The sequence below is a fragment of the Anoplopoma fimbria genome, chromosome 2 (genome assembly GCF_027596085.1).
Source record: "Anoplopoma fimbria isolate UVic2021 breed Golden Eagle Sablefish chromosome 2, Afim_UVic_2022, whole genome shotgun sequence".
Taxonomy (NCBI): domain Eukaryota; kingdom Metazoa; phylum Chordata; class Actinopteri; order Perciformes; family Anoplopomatidae; genus Anoplopoma; species Anoplopoma fimbria.
The window spans coordinates 20122077-20140083 of record NC_072450.1 but is presented as its reverse complement, the minus strand read 5'-3'; the positions used below and the strand labels follow the sequence as shown (position 1 = coordinate 20140083).

The 18007-nt window shown below is 41.1% G+C and overlaps 1 protein-coding gene across 2 annotated transcripts in view; it reads left to right on the top strand.

Moving 5' to 3' along the window:
• dagla (diacylglycerol lipase, alpha) overlaps nt 1-17724 on the top strand; it is a 32685-nt gene extending 14961 nt beyond the window's left edge. The window contains exons 9-21 of one of the 2 annotated variants that reach the window (XM_054613068.1): nt 355-479; nt 795-945; nt 2959-3042; nt 3848-3925; nt 4163-4243; nt 4509-4651; nt 6536-6604; nt 6697-6769; nt 7202-7410; nt 8620-8746; nt 12974-13137; nt 13421-13438; nt 14209-17724. In XM_054613068.1, coding sequence (XP_054469043.1) covers nt 355-479; nt 795-945; nt 2959-3042; nt 3848-3925; nt 4163-4243; nt 4509-4651; nt 6536-6604; nt 6697-6769; nt 7202-7410; nt 8620-8746; nt 12974-13137; nt 13421-13438; nt 14209-15313 — 2427 coding nt within the window. In that variant the 3' untranslated portion in view covers nt 15314-17724. The remainder of the gene's footprint in view (nt 1-354; nt 480-794; nt 946-2958; nt 3043-3847; nt 3926-4162; nt 4244-4508; nt 4652-6535; nt 6605-6696; nt 6770-7201; nt 7411-8619; nt 8747-12973; nt 13138-13420; nt 13439-14208) is intronic. The other variant, XM_054613075.1, reaches the window with a different exon arrangement.
• Nucleotides 17725-18007: the final 283 nt, after the last annotated feature.

The following is an 18007-nucleotide window of genomic DNA, read 5'->3' as shown; positions in this document are numbered from 1 at the left end:
CCATAAAAACAAAACGGTGGTACTAAACCACACCACCAGTTGATTTGACGATGCCGTCTTTAAAAATCTGTTTTTCGGCAGGTGTGCGCAATTAATTCCTATGCAATTATTATCTGTTTGTGTGCACCTGTATGTAGTAATCTAAAATGACATCTGCATATTTGAATATCTCAAGATTTCTGAATGTGTTATTGCTCTGATTCCTCACCTGTGTTGTTCTGTGTGTGTGTGTGTGTGTGTGTGTGTGTGTGTGTGTGTGTGTGTGTGTGTGTGTGTGTGTGTGTGTGTGTGTGTGTGTGTGTGTGTGTGTGTGTGTGTGTGTGTGTGTGTGTGTGTGTGTGTGTGTGTGCCCAGACCGAGATGAACATGTACAAGGATGTGTGCTATTACATGCTCTTTGCCCTGGCTGCGTACGGCTGGCCCATGTACCTAATGAGGAAGCCTGCCTGTGGGCTGTGCCGACTTGCCAGCTCCTGCCCGTAAGCACTGACACACATACACCTGCACAGTTTTGATCTATTTGGCTTCTGTGTCTCTTGAGCCTCTCCGGTGCGGATCAAATTTCACATGCATCAACACTTGCAAAGTGGTAATCCACTGAGACAATACCACTCCAGTTATACTCACTCACCGACACAAGCCGATTGTTGAATTAATCACATTCTCCTTTTCACATCGCCTACACTGTGATACTTGATTAAATCTCATTTTAGCGGTTTACTGTTTTATCTTGAATTCATCTGTCTTGTTCTATTCACGTCCTCCTGTTTTCTTATCTTTCCCTCTCACCCCAGCTGTACTTCAGTATCTGGCTCTCGATTGTCTCATTCTGTGACAGTGGAGGAGGACAATTGTTGCGGCTGTAATGTCCTGGCCATACGGAGACACTTCCTGGACAGGGACCTCAAGCAGGTTCAGATTGTCTACACATCCTGCCACGATGCTGTGAGTAACCAGACAACTGGCTTACGAGCAGTCAGAGGTGTTTGGCCTTCCCTTCCTAAATTAGACAATGGATGGGTTGTGTGGAGAAGCATCGGGAACAGCGTCAGGATTTTCTTTTCATCTGTCCATGCTTTTGTTTCGATGTTAATACTTTTTGCAAAATACACTGTTGAGGTGAATTATTGTAGTCCTTTTTGAAATTGTTCCTCAAAAAGAGGCCTGCATTCATTGTTATGATTGCGAACCACGCGGTAATCTTGTCAAACAAACCTCACATAACGCAGAGCCGCTGTGCACTGCTGCACATCCACAAACTGGCAGCCAGTCTGATCATTTAGTCGCTTTATTTTGTAGTTTTGGCCATCATTTGTAAATGTTTTGATAACACTTTACTCACCAGTGTAGTTGCTGAGATATGGGGAGTTGAGTTGCTGTGTCCACATCCTCCGCAGCAAGTCCAGTGTGTTCTCAGTAGGTGTTGGACTCCGCCAAGGCTGTTTGTGACCAGCATGGACAGATTCTTAAGGTGCGGCCGAAGAGGGGAGAGGGTCCACTTTGGTGGCCTCAGAATTGCATTTCCGCTCCTAACAGATGATACAGTCTTTCAGGCTTTCGGTGCATTGTCTCAAGAGTGTTATACTGACTCATTTACATTTCACTTTGTCAAATTCGATCAGGTTGAAATGATTTGGAGGGAGATTCCTCCCCTGTGGAGAAATCGGGGGGGGAAACATTTTTTATTCACTTTTTGATTTCACTTCCTGGTGAGTGGTAACAGTCGGTAATCATCACGTCATTACTTGGTAGTTGCCTATACAACTCTGTTATAAAGCTGTATCTAGTAAAGCTGCTGTATCCCCATGTTAAGGCAACAGAGACAGAGCGCAACGTCTCAAACTATGACAAAAACGTCCGCCGGAGGGTTGCTTAAAAACACCAGATTTCAGCATGTCAAAGGATTATTATTGCATCCGAAGGGGTGCATTTAACAGCTAAAATCATGATAGGACATGTTAGCTGTTAGCAAGCCACAGGTAACATGTCCCATCATGCAAGCACAACATTCTACTTTAACAGTTGCACTCTACCATCGTCATTTGGACAAAATACTTGCTGCTTACGTAACCTGATGGAAACTGAGCGTAAGGATCCCACAGCTTCTTCCTTCCTATACCTCTCGTTTTATTGCCTGTATCCTCAGTTTTTTGGGGGCAGAGGGTAAACACTAAGTTCTGGGTACTTTACCTTGTTGGAAGTGCCTCCCACCACTCAGAAGCTTTAAGGCCATTTTCTGTTGTTTGCTAGCAGACAGAATTTAGTTTTATTGCGCGAAGGAGGGACCTTGGAGCAATAAAAGTTAATGGGGAGCGATTAATTGTTTTTTCCCTTGCTGTGGTCTGTCTCTATTAGTTTGGTGAGTAAAAATGGCTGTTCAAACTGATTGGTATGATGGTCACTACTACAAAAATGAGTCCCAAGCTGATCAAATATTAGATAAAATATCAGTAACTTTTAAAATGTATTGGCCAAAGTTAAAACACACAAAAAGAAAAACTGTTTAACCACACTAATTTCGTGTAGTTTTAAAAGTCAAAATCATTTCACTCCAGACATGCATAACTCCAATCACTTTCCCACTTAAACTACTACTTTCCCGTTAAATAGTTGTTAAATAGTTTCCTGATTCCATCAGATTATTAGACAATTACCTAATTCTATCGATACGTGGAATTTCCAAAGCATTCACACTAGCACTTGAGCCACATGATTTCTAAAGCAGAGCACTTCTTGGTGAGGTAAGCGCTGAGTTTCCAACTATAAATCACTGCCAGGGACTGAATATGACTTATGTGTGCGGTGCCAAGTGGAGAAATATTTGACGACAAAGACTGCTCTGCTTGTTGGGACGGAAAGAGAACGAACAAGTATTTGTCTCCCCTTCTCACTTTGTCCGTTGCCAGTTCCTCTCACTTTCTCACCTTTTTTTCTTTCCTGTCTTCATCTTACACACAGGTTTATGAGACCCCGTTTTTTGTGGCAGTGGATCATGGGAAAAAGAAGGTTGTCATCAGTATCCGAGGAACACTATCGCCAAAGGTGAATTTTATTGTTCTTTGCCTGCTTTAGCAGTAATATATCTTCAGATCCCTCTAAACATTCGTGCACCATGTTCCCTTAAGTACTTCACAACACCAACACCTCCAGAGCAGGTGAAGTCCTCATAGCTTAGTGCAGTGTTCTCAAACTCCTACACCCTTCACGCTTAAATAAACGTGACTGTCCTCTTTAAGAAATAAATGTCCTTTTGTTTTTTATTTCTTTTCCATGAGTATTTGAGAATTCCTGTAGTGTTTTAAGTCCTGAAGGCTGAGGGCTTAATGATGGCCATATTACAATAATCTCTGATGACAATTACAGTAGAAATTTAAAGAAGCATTTGCAAGTTTTTTCTGAATATGTAACTCTAAGTAAATAAGTGTTTAGCTCTCACTGCTCTCAGGGTAAACATCAAACTTCTGACATGCATTATCAGGATAAGAAATACCTTTTCCAAGAAGGTGGTTCTCCACACACTAGGTACCACTGTAGCCTAATCTGGAGCAAAGGAAAACCTTGCTTGGTGAAAAAAGCATTAAAGTAAGGATGATGTATGGAGTATATGAGCATATAACATTATCTGTAGTTGTATAGCTCTTGCCACAGTAAATACAGTATAACCATGATATTATGAATGGTTATGAATGGTATATTTAATCGCTTTGCCTGATAGGTGCGCTTTAATTAGTAAGATGTTCTTTTCGATTTCTCGGTCTTAATCCCCCTGTTTCACTTCATCCACTCTTGTTCTCTGCTTTATGCTGTCTTTTGTAGAATTTTTTTTAATTTGTCTTGTGTGTATCAGGACGCCTTGACTGATCTGACGGGGGATTCTGAACGTTTGCCTGTAGAGGAGCAGCACGGGACTTGGCTTGGCCACAAGGTCAGAGAGATTGATGTTTTAAAACCCTCTCCTACAATACATTAATACACTGAGTATACTCCTCTGTACAGTCTCCTATGAGACTTTACCTCTTTGTGTTTCTGTTCTCCATTATCCCAGACTCCAGAAGTCATTTCAGTTGTTAATAGTAAAACAATTGCTATGAATATTCTAATAAGAGATTAATGACGCAGACTTCCTGTTAATATGTCTGTCTCTCTTTCTTTCCACTCTAAGGGGATGGTTTACTCAGCAGAATACATTAAGAAGAAACTGGAGCAGGAAATGATCTTGTCACAAGCCTTTGGAAGAGACTTGGTACACAACTCCGTATACTTTATAAAGAATTGCAATCGATTATGAACATTTTGCATAATTTTCACTCTGAATGTGTGTTAACACCACTGTAGTGCTTTATTCAAGGCTACGCCAGCTGTGCAACAGTACACTAACCCTAACTAACCCTACTCTATAGAAAGCAGTGTGCGAATAGCAACAGAGGCAATTTGTTTAAGCGATTATCTTCACTGTGGTTACAAAAGTGTGCTGTTGTGAGTGTAATGACTCTGGCTGTCTCTCACAGAACAAGGGCACCATGCACTATGGGCTGGTGATAGTCGGGCATTCTCTTGGTGCAGGCACTGCTGCTATCCTCTCCTTCCTGCTGAGACCTCAGTACCCAACACTTCACTGCTACTCTTACTCTCCACCTGGTGGCCTTTTTAGGTGAGTCCATCTGTGTGTTTACAGGATGTACAAAAGGCTATTCAAGAGAAGATCAGTCGCTCAGTTTGACTACATTGTGCAGGAAGTCAGTAAAAACCTGTTTTGCCACTTTAATGCATAAATCCCATGTTAATGTGTATAAATCCCACAAATGTTTAACCCAAGTTTGACTGTTTCATACCAGACCACTGGCGCAGGTTATACCCTGGTGATCACTGTTTACTGAAGCCCTGAAGGGTCTGTAGCTGCTGTTCAGTACACTGCACTGGTAAACTTCAGCATTATAACACTCCTAATATAAATATTTTGACCTGCAACAAAGGTCCCCTGCAATCACACCAGTTTTGTTTTATGCGCCTTAATCAATTATTTAATTGAACAGTTCATTCACGGGGCGGCTGTGGCACATGAGGTAGAGCGCTTGTCCCGTAACCACAAGGTTGGTGGTTCAAGCCCCTCTACCGGCAACATGCCGAGGTGTCCTTGAGCAAGACACCTAACCCCAAGTTGCTCCCCGGGCGCTTCATTGCAGCCCACTGCTCCTCCGGGATGGGTTAAATGCAGAGAAATAATTTCCCCATTGTGGGACTAATAAAGGATTGATTATTATTATTATTATTATTATTATTAAATTAATTAATTAATTATTATATAAATATGTGTACACCTGTGTATAACAAAGCAGAGCAGTGGTAGACCTGCCATGAGCCCAGGTGAGGAGCTAAAAGACTAAAAATATGTACATTTATTTGAAACAATCATTCTATTTTTTTTACCCACATAATTAGTCTGAAAAGTATATCCTTACACGTCACACAGAATTGTTTTGCAAAATGCATGGTATGCTTATAAAAAAAAAAAACGGTGAAGTACAGAGACCCGAAACGTTTTTTGCGCATTTACCCACAGGCTGTTGTTGTGCTTTCATTTGTCTTCTTTTCCTTAACAGTATAGTTCATTTTTAGTCCAGTGGTTTAAATATTACATTTTGCCTGTCTACACTTGAGCACTAGCTAACACCTTGCCATACAGCTGGCTGCAGTGTTAAATGTGTTTGATATGCAAATCATGCAGGAACAGACTCTGTCCCAAGAGATAACTAAATGCTGCAGTGCACTTCTGGTGTTTTTATTGAAGTCAAGAGGAGTTAATCTGTCAGACTTTATTCACAAGATACAAAAAGTGACTAAATATAGGGAAAAATGGAATAAAACCTAACAAATTCAGGGGCCTCCATACAGATGTCACTGAATGATTTGAGTATGATAATGATCCAAACCTTATGCTCTGGCCTTCAAGTCACCAGATGTTCAGTACGCAGAAAAAGTCATTATAGATTCAGCCTTGATTAATTACACCAGGAAACCTTTTTCCAGTCAACGACAGTTCTAAACTATTAGATCAAAGGCGAGATGTTTTCTTTTACCAAAATCTGTAACTGTGACACACTTTTGCACTATGCTGTTTACTCTTGTGTTGTAGACTTATTTTGGCTTGATCAATCAAAAGCTATTGCTCACCTAACAAAATGAAATGGTTTTCTTGTGTTCAGTCTTATTGGTTGCCAATACCCATTCAAAAGGCATCAACCTGTTTGTATGTGGAAGTGTTTTGTTTACACTTGTTTATTGTGCGTCACATAGGAAAGGAGGGTCTACTCTGTTATTTGGTTTCTGATTTTATTTAAAATATAATGTTATAATGCTTTACCTAAATACTTGATGAAGAAGAGTGTACTGTGCGTCATATTCCAATATTTGAAGAACTTTAATCAATTGTTTGAAGTGTGTCCAGAGAACTTAGTTTCCTCTCAGTTCACACCCTTAACTCTATCCACATGTCCGGTTCACATTATTTATCAGCTTCTTTCTTTTATTTACCCAGTGCTGATGCCATGGAGTACTCCAAAGAGTTTGTCACATCGGTGGTATTAGGAAAAGACCTGGTACCAAGGTATGTCTCCTACTATCTCCTGTATACTGAGGTAAGCTTCACTTTGCTGCAGTATTACCACATTAGACATATCTGCTGCTGGTCTCTTGTAGGCTCGGCCTGTCACAACTGGAGGGTTTCCGACGCCACCTTCTGGAAGTCTTGCAGAAAAGTAACAAGCCAAAGGTGACTTGATCTCTTGACACTGTAGAAGATGACTAGTAGAAGATGACAAATAGACTAGTAGACCTGTTGTACTATGTAAGCATCAAAGAAAAAAGTAGGAAACTGATACAGTAGGATACCAGCTGGTCTTGCCAAGAACTATTGACAAAAAACATTTCTACCATACAAAAACGAATGAATGATTAAATAGTCATCAGATGACAACATATTTGCATTTTCACCCAACCAAATCAACTACAAGTAGCATCACACTTGATTGAAATAAACTGCAGGCTTCCACACAACCTCTCACAACACAAAATCTCTGCTGTAATTAAAGCTTCATGGAGTTAACCCCTGGCTGCTGCAGTAACACATACAATGTGCAGGAGATATATTTAGATTCAGAAGTCATGTTACATAACTAAAATATTTTTTTTTTCTTTGCAACAGTGGAGGATCATAGCGGGAGGCACCAAATGCATCCCCAAATCAGAGCTTCCAGTGGAGAACGATGATCCTCAGACTCAGCCGGCAGCGCCCCCCAGCAGTCGCCTGTGGCTCCACCCCAGTGACCTCAGCATTGCCCTTTCAGCCTCCACCCCCCTCTACCCTCCTGGCAGGATCATCCATGTGGTGCACAACCATCCTCCAGAGACATGGTGAGAGAATTTATTCTAAAGCTGTCAGTAGATTACAGCAACTAAATCCCCCAAATGCTTTCTACTGTCACTGTTTTACCTGTGTTAGATTCCAGCAGCGAGATCAGTCATCAGTTGACTGGTATTGGCCCTTAAAGCTTGTCTTTGAACAAAACATACACTTTTACCACACAACTCCACCGCACAAATGGTGAAGTGGTTGTATAACTGATGCGTGGAAAACGTTAATTCAAAGCCAGTCTTAGTGTACATTGTTTCACCCCTGTCACACAAAAGAACTGGCAGCTCAGTGGGAAACGCTGTACGTTGCATACTGGGGACAGTGTGTGTTTACAGATTGTCACATGGTGCTCCCCTACTCCTCTATCTGCACTCGCTGCTGTGCAGTCTAATAATGTATTTTATTTCATAATCTTCCTGTCTCTTAAACACATTTCTTAATACCTAGTGTGTTTAATGTTGTACTGTGTGGAGTATATTTATAGGGGAAAATGTAAATATTTGATCAATAATGTTTAGAGTTAATGAAATGTTGATTCTGAATATCTTGTTATCTTTATTCACTTCAAGTCGAGTTAGATAACGCTTTCTGGTTGGGTTGAAGTGTTTGTGGCTTCTATAACACAATCAGAGGTCACTGATGGTTGCATTGCAAACCACCACAGGAAGCCATTTCATTTAAAGGAAGTTCATTGGTTTGCAACAATCTGATCTCTGGCATGAAGCAGTTCACCACTACTGCAGTGATGCTGTGTTTGTCTGGCCATAAGACGGAAGCAAGTAGCCTTGAAATCTTTAACCACCTTCTGCAAGCCGGTGCAAAACATGGGGCAGAAGTGGTTCGGCCAGTTTATCCTAACAATGATCCATTATGTCTGATAGTGGAATTAAAAAAAACACTGCAATGAAGCTATTGGTTAGTTCTTCATTGCCATCTTTGGCTCCTCTTCCTATTCTTCTTTATCTTCTTGCTCTACTTTGAGTCATTTTATATTTTGCCATATGTAGCTAGTGATCTTTTTGCTCAGACTTGTGTCTTTTCTGGTTCTAAAATGAGCTCATTTCCAAAGCCTGTCACAAGATATTCCACTCAGTGGTGTCATAGCCTGGATCATGCTTCTCCCACATGGATACTGAGGCATGCTGTTGCTAAATCAACATGTGTGTTCACTTTGTACCGTGATTGACAGACTCTTTCTTTCACTGTAGTTGTGGCCAGGAGGAGCCGACCTACTCAGCTCTGTGGGGTGACAACAAGGCCTTCGATGAGGTCATCATATCACCCGCCATGCTTAACGAGCACATGCCCCACATGGTGATGGAGGGCCTAAACAAGGTCTGTTTGATCTGTGTGGATGCAAATGGGTTTGGCAGGTGGTGTTTGAAATGGTGGTGAAATGAATTTTAAAGCTTGTTCATGATTTCCAACACTGGATAATTTAATTGGTGGATGTTGAGTGGCTGTGAATCGTCTCTCGAAATCTTTTAACGATTGTTCATAAAGGGGGATACCACTTTTTAAAAATTACATTTTTTGAGTAAAGCTAGAGACCTGAAACGGAGTTTTGCTGCTGTTCAGCTGAAATATAATAGATTTATTAAATCGTGTTAAATTCAATAATTGTTTTACAAAGTTACTGCTTTTACAGTGTAATTGTGCCAGCAGTAAATGCCAGTAGCTCCTGAGGCTAACAGGTTTGACTAGAGTAGTAAAAGAAACAGAAACATTTGGAGTCATAGATGGACATTCATTTTAGAAATTGAATATGGATCCACTGAACTACAACATCCAGTGGTCATCTAGCCACACACCACTATAAATGTAATGAAGTTATGCATATGTTTTTTCTTCATTGGGTTTCAGTTATCATCAGTAATAGAAGTGAAAGCTTTCTGTCATCTGACAAGAGCTTTGAGATTACTAAAGAAAACTCATTTCAAGATGGGCGATACATTTATCCTCTCTTAAGCCTTTAAATCTCCCCATCTCATATTTCAACATCGCAGCGATTTAAAAAAAAATAATACAAAAAACGCACTATTTCAAAGACAGAAGGAAATCATAGGTTTCCAGTGATGCTATTTCCAATGGTATGCCCCTTAAGTGTTCAGTTAATAAATCTTTTTGAGGGTGTTGGAAAATGAATCCTACTTTATGGCCAATTTATGCATGCATCTCTCCATGAAGGTATAACTCACCTCAGCTTTTTTTTCTTCCAGTTGCAAAGCATGGGGACTGCTCTCTCCTGGTTTAATGGTGGTCTTTATTAGCGTTATCTTCACAGGCATTGAACATCTGATAACAGGGTATTGACCTGTATGTTTGCATGTGACGGATCCAGTGTGGGGAGTTCTCTTTCTTGGGTTTCTTACTTTGTTTTGCATTTGCATTTGTTGATCAGCCTTGGGTCAGTATGTCTCTGGGTGGATGATTATCAGTGCTGTGTGTGTGTGTGTGTGTGTGTGAGTGTGTGTGTGTGTGTGTGTGTGTGTGTGTGTGTGTGTGTGTGTGTGTGTGTGTGTGTGTGTGTGTGTGTGTGTGTGTTAACGTCTGCTGTGCCTAGTCTGTCGTATGATACCTCTGGTGTTTCTGCAGGTACTGGAACCATTTTGTCTCGTGTCTGAGCAGGAAAACTCAGGACCGGAGGAACTGGAAGTCAATCAACCCACCAACAATACCACTGTGTTCATAACCTCGCAAACAGAACTAAACTTTATTCCTCTACCCTCGCAATCCTCCCTTCAAACCAACACAGATGTGTCTTTAAATGCCTCCCTCACAGGGACTGAGGCTGTTCCCGTCCCTCTGTCTGTACTTGCTCCTTCCTCTTTTTCAGAATCCGAGTCTGTTCTGCCTCCTCCTCCTCTGTCGGACGGTACTTCTGCCTCAGAGCCGTGTTCGATGTCTGTCCCTCCGCTTCACTCGCCCTTAGATGAAAATGATTCATGCATTCAACCACAAATCCAATCCGAGCCACCGGATTCTCACCTTAGCGTAGATGTGATTGCTGCTCCTGTTTCTGAAATCCCATCTGATGAGTCTAACAGTGATCAGATAGAAAATTCTCCCCGCAAGATAGTAATATCGCATAGCTCTTCGCAAAAACAAGAAGTCTGTAGTTTACAAGTGCCAAACCGACCTTGTGATACTCTTGTATAGACTTAATGGATTTACGGTATTACACTTGACCTTCATTAGCTTCTCAGCACAAAACATTAACAATGTAGTCGAGTCTGTAAAAGGAATTATTTATGGTGGAACGTTTGAAAACTGTCAGTGATACTTTTAATACTGTGACTGGCCAGACTGATGACGTGACCTCTTGCCCATGAGGTTTAATAGGAGAAACATTTAGCCTGATGTTAAAACTCAGGGTTTAGTGTTGGTTCTTAGAGAAAGGCATTCCTAAAAGACTGGAACTTATATTTAAATAAGTGACAAAAGATGAGGTGGAGAGAGCCTGCCAGTTCCTCCACTATATGAAGTCACAAAAAACTGATGCACAGCAGCTCAACTGATATCAACAGTTCAACAAAACTGGAAAATTGTTCTCTCTTGCTGCATTAAGACTTAATTTTGCTGTTTCCACTTACACATTAAAACTGGTGACTGTGTGCCAAAAGTCCAGGCAAGTAGTCCAGAAGCTTTCACAAAGCAAGTTGAGGCAAGGACTGTGTGTACATGAGAATGTGATGACGTCATCACTACGTAGCCCCTGGAATGCATCACAGGTCTATGGTGCATATAATGGTACAAGAATAGGAAATCCCTTTCATCCCCCCTTATATCAACCCTTCATTCTTTTCCTTTCCTCTCACAGCTACGGTACATTTGGTCAAGTACTGTGGCATGAACCTGCTAACCCTGTTCCTCAAGCTAACAAGTTTTTCTTTGTATGCACAAAGTTTCCATGGTAACCTAACTGCTCTTTCTTCCTTCTTGGCTGGGGTTTTTCAGTAGCTACAGCTCTTCTCTTCTTTTCCCTTTTTGCCTTTTGAAAGCACATATTTAGCCTCTTCTCAAAAATCCCTTCAAGAAATTGTCAATTACTCATCAGCAGCAGATGGAGTAACAAGGGGGGACAAATGTGTCAATATGGAGTATTCTGCTCATCTCCACTGCCCTGCTGTAAAATTGCTGCTCAACGAATCTAAGAAATTCATAATTTTCTCTTATTACTGACTTGGTACAGTGGAGGGCTTTTATTAACGAGACTGAAAACTGTAAATACATTTAAATGTTCTCCATTGTGCATTTTATAATGCCAAGTCAAAATGTTCTTGCATAAATTATATATGTCGTATGAATCTATGGCAGGGTCGCAGTACATTATTGCATAATGCAAAACTCCAAGTATAAGCTGTAAGTATAGATTTATGTCTCCGGGTACTTAATCTGCAGTCTCATGCTTTGTTTTTTGTTAAGTCAAGTGCAGGTGATGTTTTGATATTGTTGGTGCCAAATATTTGCTGCAGTTTATCACTCACAGCAGTCTTGTCCTCGTGTATCATCTGACAAACTCACCCATGTAACATTGTCATGTTTTGTGTGATCTATAACCATCTGCATAACCCAAACATTATAAACATGTTTGTTTTAGTGGCATTTTCAACTTAAAGGGCTTCTGTCCCAATTGTTTTCAGTCTTTGTTTACATTCATTTCCATTTAGTTTAGCCACTTTATCTGCCATTGTCACATTAATTGTACGTTTTTTTTGTGTGTTTTCATGTCCTCTCACTGGTCAACTTGTTTTTATACCATGATGTGCTTCCACCAAGTGTTTAAACTCATTAAAGTTAACCAAAGTAATCGTGTGTTGATGTGATTTGCTGTTAGTGTTTGTTCTCATCTCATTTTTAACTATTATTATCACAAACCATTAATATTTTGTGGGACAGAGTTTTCTTGTATGTTTTTGAAGTTGCATATACAGTTGGCCAATGGTTTACTATCCGTTTATCATATTGTAGGTCTTGCATCGTTCTTGCTCAGGCGTCATGACTCCATTGTGGGTGTTTAATGTCAGTTGGAGTAGGTGTTAGCTCACTATTCGATTGCACTTACATTTATCTGAACTACACTGTGCTTCTTTAACACTATGATAATATATGTAATCATATCTGCAGTTAAATATAGATTTAGTAGAACTGACTGTCTGTGTGCATGCGTGCGTGTGTGTGTTTTTTCCAAACTATTAATGGCCAGAAGATTATACATCAATCTAATAATTTACACAAACCTTTTTTTTTTTTTTTTTTAAATCCCACCTGTTATACCTAGAAGAGCAATGTGGTTTTTTTTTAAAGATCTTTGAAAAATCTTACTCCTGTCTGTAAATTGACATTCCTCTTCATCCAGTTTTTTTGAGAACAGCATAGAAAAAATATTGGTTTGGTCTGCAGAACTAAGCAAGCAAGCTAAATATTTTTTAATGTGTTTCATTCATTTTAGCAGTTAACTCATTTTAACTTGATTCTCAATTCCATTCCTCCCTGCTCTCCTGCTTCCATCGTGCCTTTATCTTTAAGTAACCTGTCTGTTCACCGTTGTGCTTGTGACAGGTGCTGGAGAACTACAACAAAGGGAAAACAGCTTTGCTTTCAGCAGCCAAGATCATGGTGAGCCCCACAGAAGTGGACTTGAACCCAGAGAGCATGTTCGTGGATACATCAACAACTCAGCAGCCGACGCCTACAACCCACCACCGCAGGAACAGCAGTGTTCGGTTAGTACACCAGGCACCACTGTGGGTGTGTTGCAGCCTTAAAAAATACATATATAAAACACTTTGTTTGATCCTCTCTATACTTAGTTTCCCCTATAACATGATAAAGAATAGAGCCTCTCTAAAACCTCTTCCTAAACTGTAGGGATAATCATGGGGATATGTCTGATTTCAATTTAACTTTCTAGCCAATACTAAACAATACTACTGCTACTAACTGCTACTTTATTGTTTTCTCAAAATCATCGTTTCTGTCTGTTCCTTTTGGTTTAAAAAAAACAAGACAAAAACCATTGTTACGGTAAGCAATGCATGCTAATACTAATTTTGCATAATGTGCTCCCTTCTCTCATGCACTGTCAACCACAGAGCAGTTGCAACCAGGGCTAAATTAACATCTTGTGGCTGGTACAGTTACCAGCCAATCAGAATTTCCACTAGCCACATTTTTTCCCGGCAAAAAAGACAGATTATGAGAGCCACTGAATTCATTTGATCATTTTATTAACTAAAGCTTTAAATTCATCTTACAGTGAAGTTGGGAATGTATATCCAATTAAAATTAAATCCTAACCGCCAGAAGGTGGGGCTGGGGCCAGCGTTTTACATGCTAATACTAATTTTGCATAATGTGCTCCCTTCTCTCATGCACGCATGCACGCTGTCTGACCACAGAGCAGTTGCAACGTATGGTAGTATTCAGTTCCCACCTCGCCCGCTCTGGTTTAGCCCCTGTCCAAAGTCAGTGTGAACTCCTCCTACTAATGGTTGACTTGCGATGTTTCCTCTCCTGTATTACACACTAATACAAGAGCACTAGGACACACTCTTGGCCTCCCAGTTTCTCCTTTCCTCTCCTTCTTCCTTCCATCTATGTAATGTTTTGCTGGTGTCCCACCTAGTCTGTAGAATCTAGATATGATTTACATACTAACACCTTCCTGTTTTTCTCTTCTTTAACCCTCCGTAAGTTGTTTTGACCCATTATTCACATCTGTCTTGTATTTTGGATCCCCTCTCCCTTCCTCTCCCTGTCACTACTCTCCAACCCCTTCTTCTCCTCTCCTCTAGTTCGTGTGCCCAGTCTGAAATATCTCTGGATGGTTTCTCTGAGTGCCCTCCTCCTCCAGTGCCTGTAGTTCTGCGTGGAGCACGGGAGCGCCTGACAGTGGAGCTGAGGGACCGCAAAGCACCGCTGGCTGTCATGGAGAGTCTCTCAGACGCCGAATCCCTCTATAGTCTGGATTCTCGACGCTCCTCAGCTGCGCTAAGGGGTTCCCCGATGCTGAGTTGCCTCCCGTTCCCTTTGGATGCCCCGATCCCCGAGGAGAACCCGTCTCTCAGCTCCCGCACTGAACTACTGGCTGCTGACTGCCTCTGCCAGGACACGCCAGAGCACCTGGGTGAGGTTGGGCCCTTCTTTACCCCACTGGAATCCAGATCCACCCCGGATTACCCCATGGGGCTGTCTCCTGCCACCCCTCGCTACAGTGGAAACCATTCCCCAGCTGTGCTAAATCAGAGCGTCTTGGCTCAGCCTTTAAAGCCGGAGCCTAACGCCACCCGAAAAGTGCTTCCTGACGGGGATCAACAACAGATGCCTGGTGTCTACAGCCCAAGGAGCACTCCTAATTCTCCACTCAGCCCACAGATTGGTTCTAGACCAATGGATGGAGATCATGAAGAGTGGGAGCTGGAGACAGCAGAGAAACAGTTCAGTGCAGAGACCAGACCGGCAGCTTCTACTCCTCCACCCCAACTTTCCAATGGAAACCCCAGCCAGGCGGTGCTGGAGTTCGCCCAGTACTTAGACTCTCTATTCAGACTGGACGGCAGCAGCTCACCGCCTCTGGAGCTGTCTGACGGGGAGTCCGAGTCGGGCCGGGGCTCCGTCGGACAGGGAGAGTGTCTGGCAGACGGACAGCCGTTGGATGACAAACAACTCCTGGCCAGAGCGACACTGGAGCCTAACCTAGTCCCCAAGCCCCCACGCACTTTTGCTGGATCCGCTGACCCCTCTTCAGGCATCTCTTTGTCGCCCTCTTTCCCGCTCTCGTCGTCTGAGGAGCTCAACGACCTTTCCCCCGGCGAGGGCGTACTGCCAGCCATGCACTCCCTACGAACATCTAGCCCTTGCCACTGTCCTGAAGAGAACACACTGTCATCTATGGTGTAGCATTCTCCCAAGACTCCAGTGTCCTCTGCTCTAGATTGACAGGTGCAGTCATTTCAAATGTAAAACATATCACAGTACGTGCATGCGACGGAATGCAGTCACTCATCAGAGATCCGATGACAGAACTTGACGGACCAACTCACAAACTGTTTCCATTCTTCAGGTGTCCCCAGTGAACGCTGTTTATAGCATTTTCACACTATTGCAATGACTAAGAAAAAGAAAAGATACCTCTCTCTGCATGCCAGGGGGCTGTACTGCTTTTGGGTGAATATAAATAACTGTAGCTTCACAATGCCATTCCAAAACAATGTTGTCTCACCCACGTAGGGACGCGTCAGCATTACATCAGTTCCCCAACGTAACAAAAATCTAAGGGAGATTACTTAACTGAGCAGGGAATCAAAAACTAACACTGTAGAAGAGGTTAGCATAGGCACATCATCTGGGTTGGTGTCCTGTACAACTTCCTGCACCCTCAGCAGCTCCGGAAATTTTGTCCAGCGTTTATTTCATTTTCTTTCTTTTTTTTTTTTTTAAATCAGGAATGTGAAGATGGACATATTCATCAATCAATAGAAGTGAGAAGACATTATGAAATGTTCCTCAGGTCTACAAAGAAATGACTTTGAGAAAGAGAGTAAGTGTGTTACATTGGTGAGAGTTCATGTGTCTTAAAAATGTAGTGATTGTGACAAAGTTATTACAGACGCCTATGGATGTTTTTTGAGTCTTTTGGTTACTCTTTATAGTGCATGAAGGTTTTTTTTGTCTATATTTTTAAAGAGAAATGTCAAGAAGACACTTAGATTGACATTTGGATACTCTTGCACACATCATATTGCTCAATTTACCCCCAAAATATTTGCCAAAAAATGTAATACATTGTATTGCCAAATGTATTTATGAGATGTAGTTTTGTATATGTATATGGGTATTGCTTTATTTAAACACAAGCTAAGTTCATTATCTCCTTCCCATTCTATTGGTTCCCATGTAGACTGTTACACAGCAACACCGCGGAAAAGATGCTATCCTGACCTAGAAACACACTGCCATGGCTTTCATTTGGAGACCACAACCTCTGTACCTTGGGTTTCAACCAGTGATAATAATAATAACTAGCTAATAGTCGTCCTAGTCTCATAACTACTGTACCTTTCTCTTTGGGGAGCTCTTAGTAATGTGCCCAGGTCAGAGTAAGCATGATTTATGCATTTCAGAGTAGCATGGCTGGTATAGAAAATGTCTTGTTACTGAGTCGCAGTAAATAAGATCTAAATTTTAATATATGTAAACTCTATAGAGGCTTATAAAAACGCCTCGGTCACCAGACAGGACCAAACTGTTTATTCTAAAAATGTCACAGGATTTCAGCTCTCTTGTTCTCAAGGTGCTCTCAGTCATCTTGGACGTCAGGGTGTTTGCTTCCCTTTAATGTGGTTCATCTAAAAAATCCTTGATGTTGGACTGACTGAATGAATGAATGGGTGTAACAGATGGCTCACAATTTGCATTATTTATTACCGTTACTGTTGTTATCACTTTTATTGCTATATTTGATGGTATTATTATCCTTATTGCTCTTGCAACAGATTGGTTTGATGTTAGTGGTTTTTATCTCAGTTTTTTGGGGACAGTTTGGGGAACTTTTTAAACTTTCCCCAAATGTAAGGAGTTCTATATTCCAGCTTTTTTTCTGTCCGAGTTGAAAAGTACTTGACATTCTGCCATTGCATGGTGACAATATGCTCTTTTTACAAATGTTTCATGGCGGTGAGACATGCTGCAGAGTGACAGCCTGCCCACAGTGACCTCTGGTGCTGCGCCACCGTCAAGCCTGGAGTCACCATAGTGATCTGCACAGTCTCTGTATTTGGATTAAGATTTGATGTGATTACTCAGAGCAGACAGTTCCAGCCAGTTTACAGTCTGACACTACTCAAGTCATGCTGCCAGTCCCAGTAGACTCTCACAAGACACTGTAAGGTTGGGCCAGCAATTTCCTACTTTCGGTTACTTTGCTTGCAAACCGGTCATACATTAAAAACACTGCTGAAAGAAAGCACTATAATACTTTCTACCATGATGTGTACAGCACCATGTTCTATGTGTAATTATGTATGCAGATGTCTAAAAAAAAAAGATGAATTCAAATAGAGTCACTTAGAAAACAACTATATAACCATAAGGAGATGATGACTATATTAAAAGATATCAGTATTGACTTGATCTGAAAGTTATTTATTCAAACTATTGGCAGATTTAAAAATTGGTCTATATTGAAAGAAGAATAATTCAACTATGTCTTGTCCATGTTTACCTGGTTTGCTTCCCCTCCTTTCCTGCCCCACAATGAGAATGTATTTAAACCCTCCCCCTCACTGCCCTGCCTGTAATGGAATAAACTACAAACCATGAGAATAACTATGAATTTCTGTCATATCTATCCAATCATGTATTACTAATATACTATTGTTTGCATTCTGATGGCTGATATTTAAATTAGCCACATATTGTTGTTGATGTCTCAGGTTTTCTGGGACAGATTGTTTACCTTACTGCTACAAATTGTTAAGATACAGTTAAGCCTTAGTATATTAATAAGAGGAAAATAGGAGTATTATTGTTTAGTTTGCTCTAAAAGATAATGTATGTTGTTGGATAATTTAGGCAAATAACTTTTAAACGACT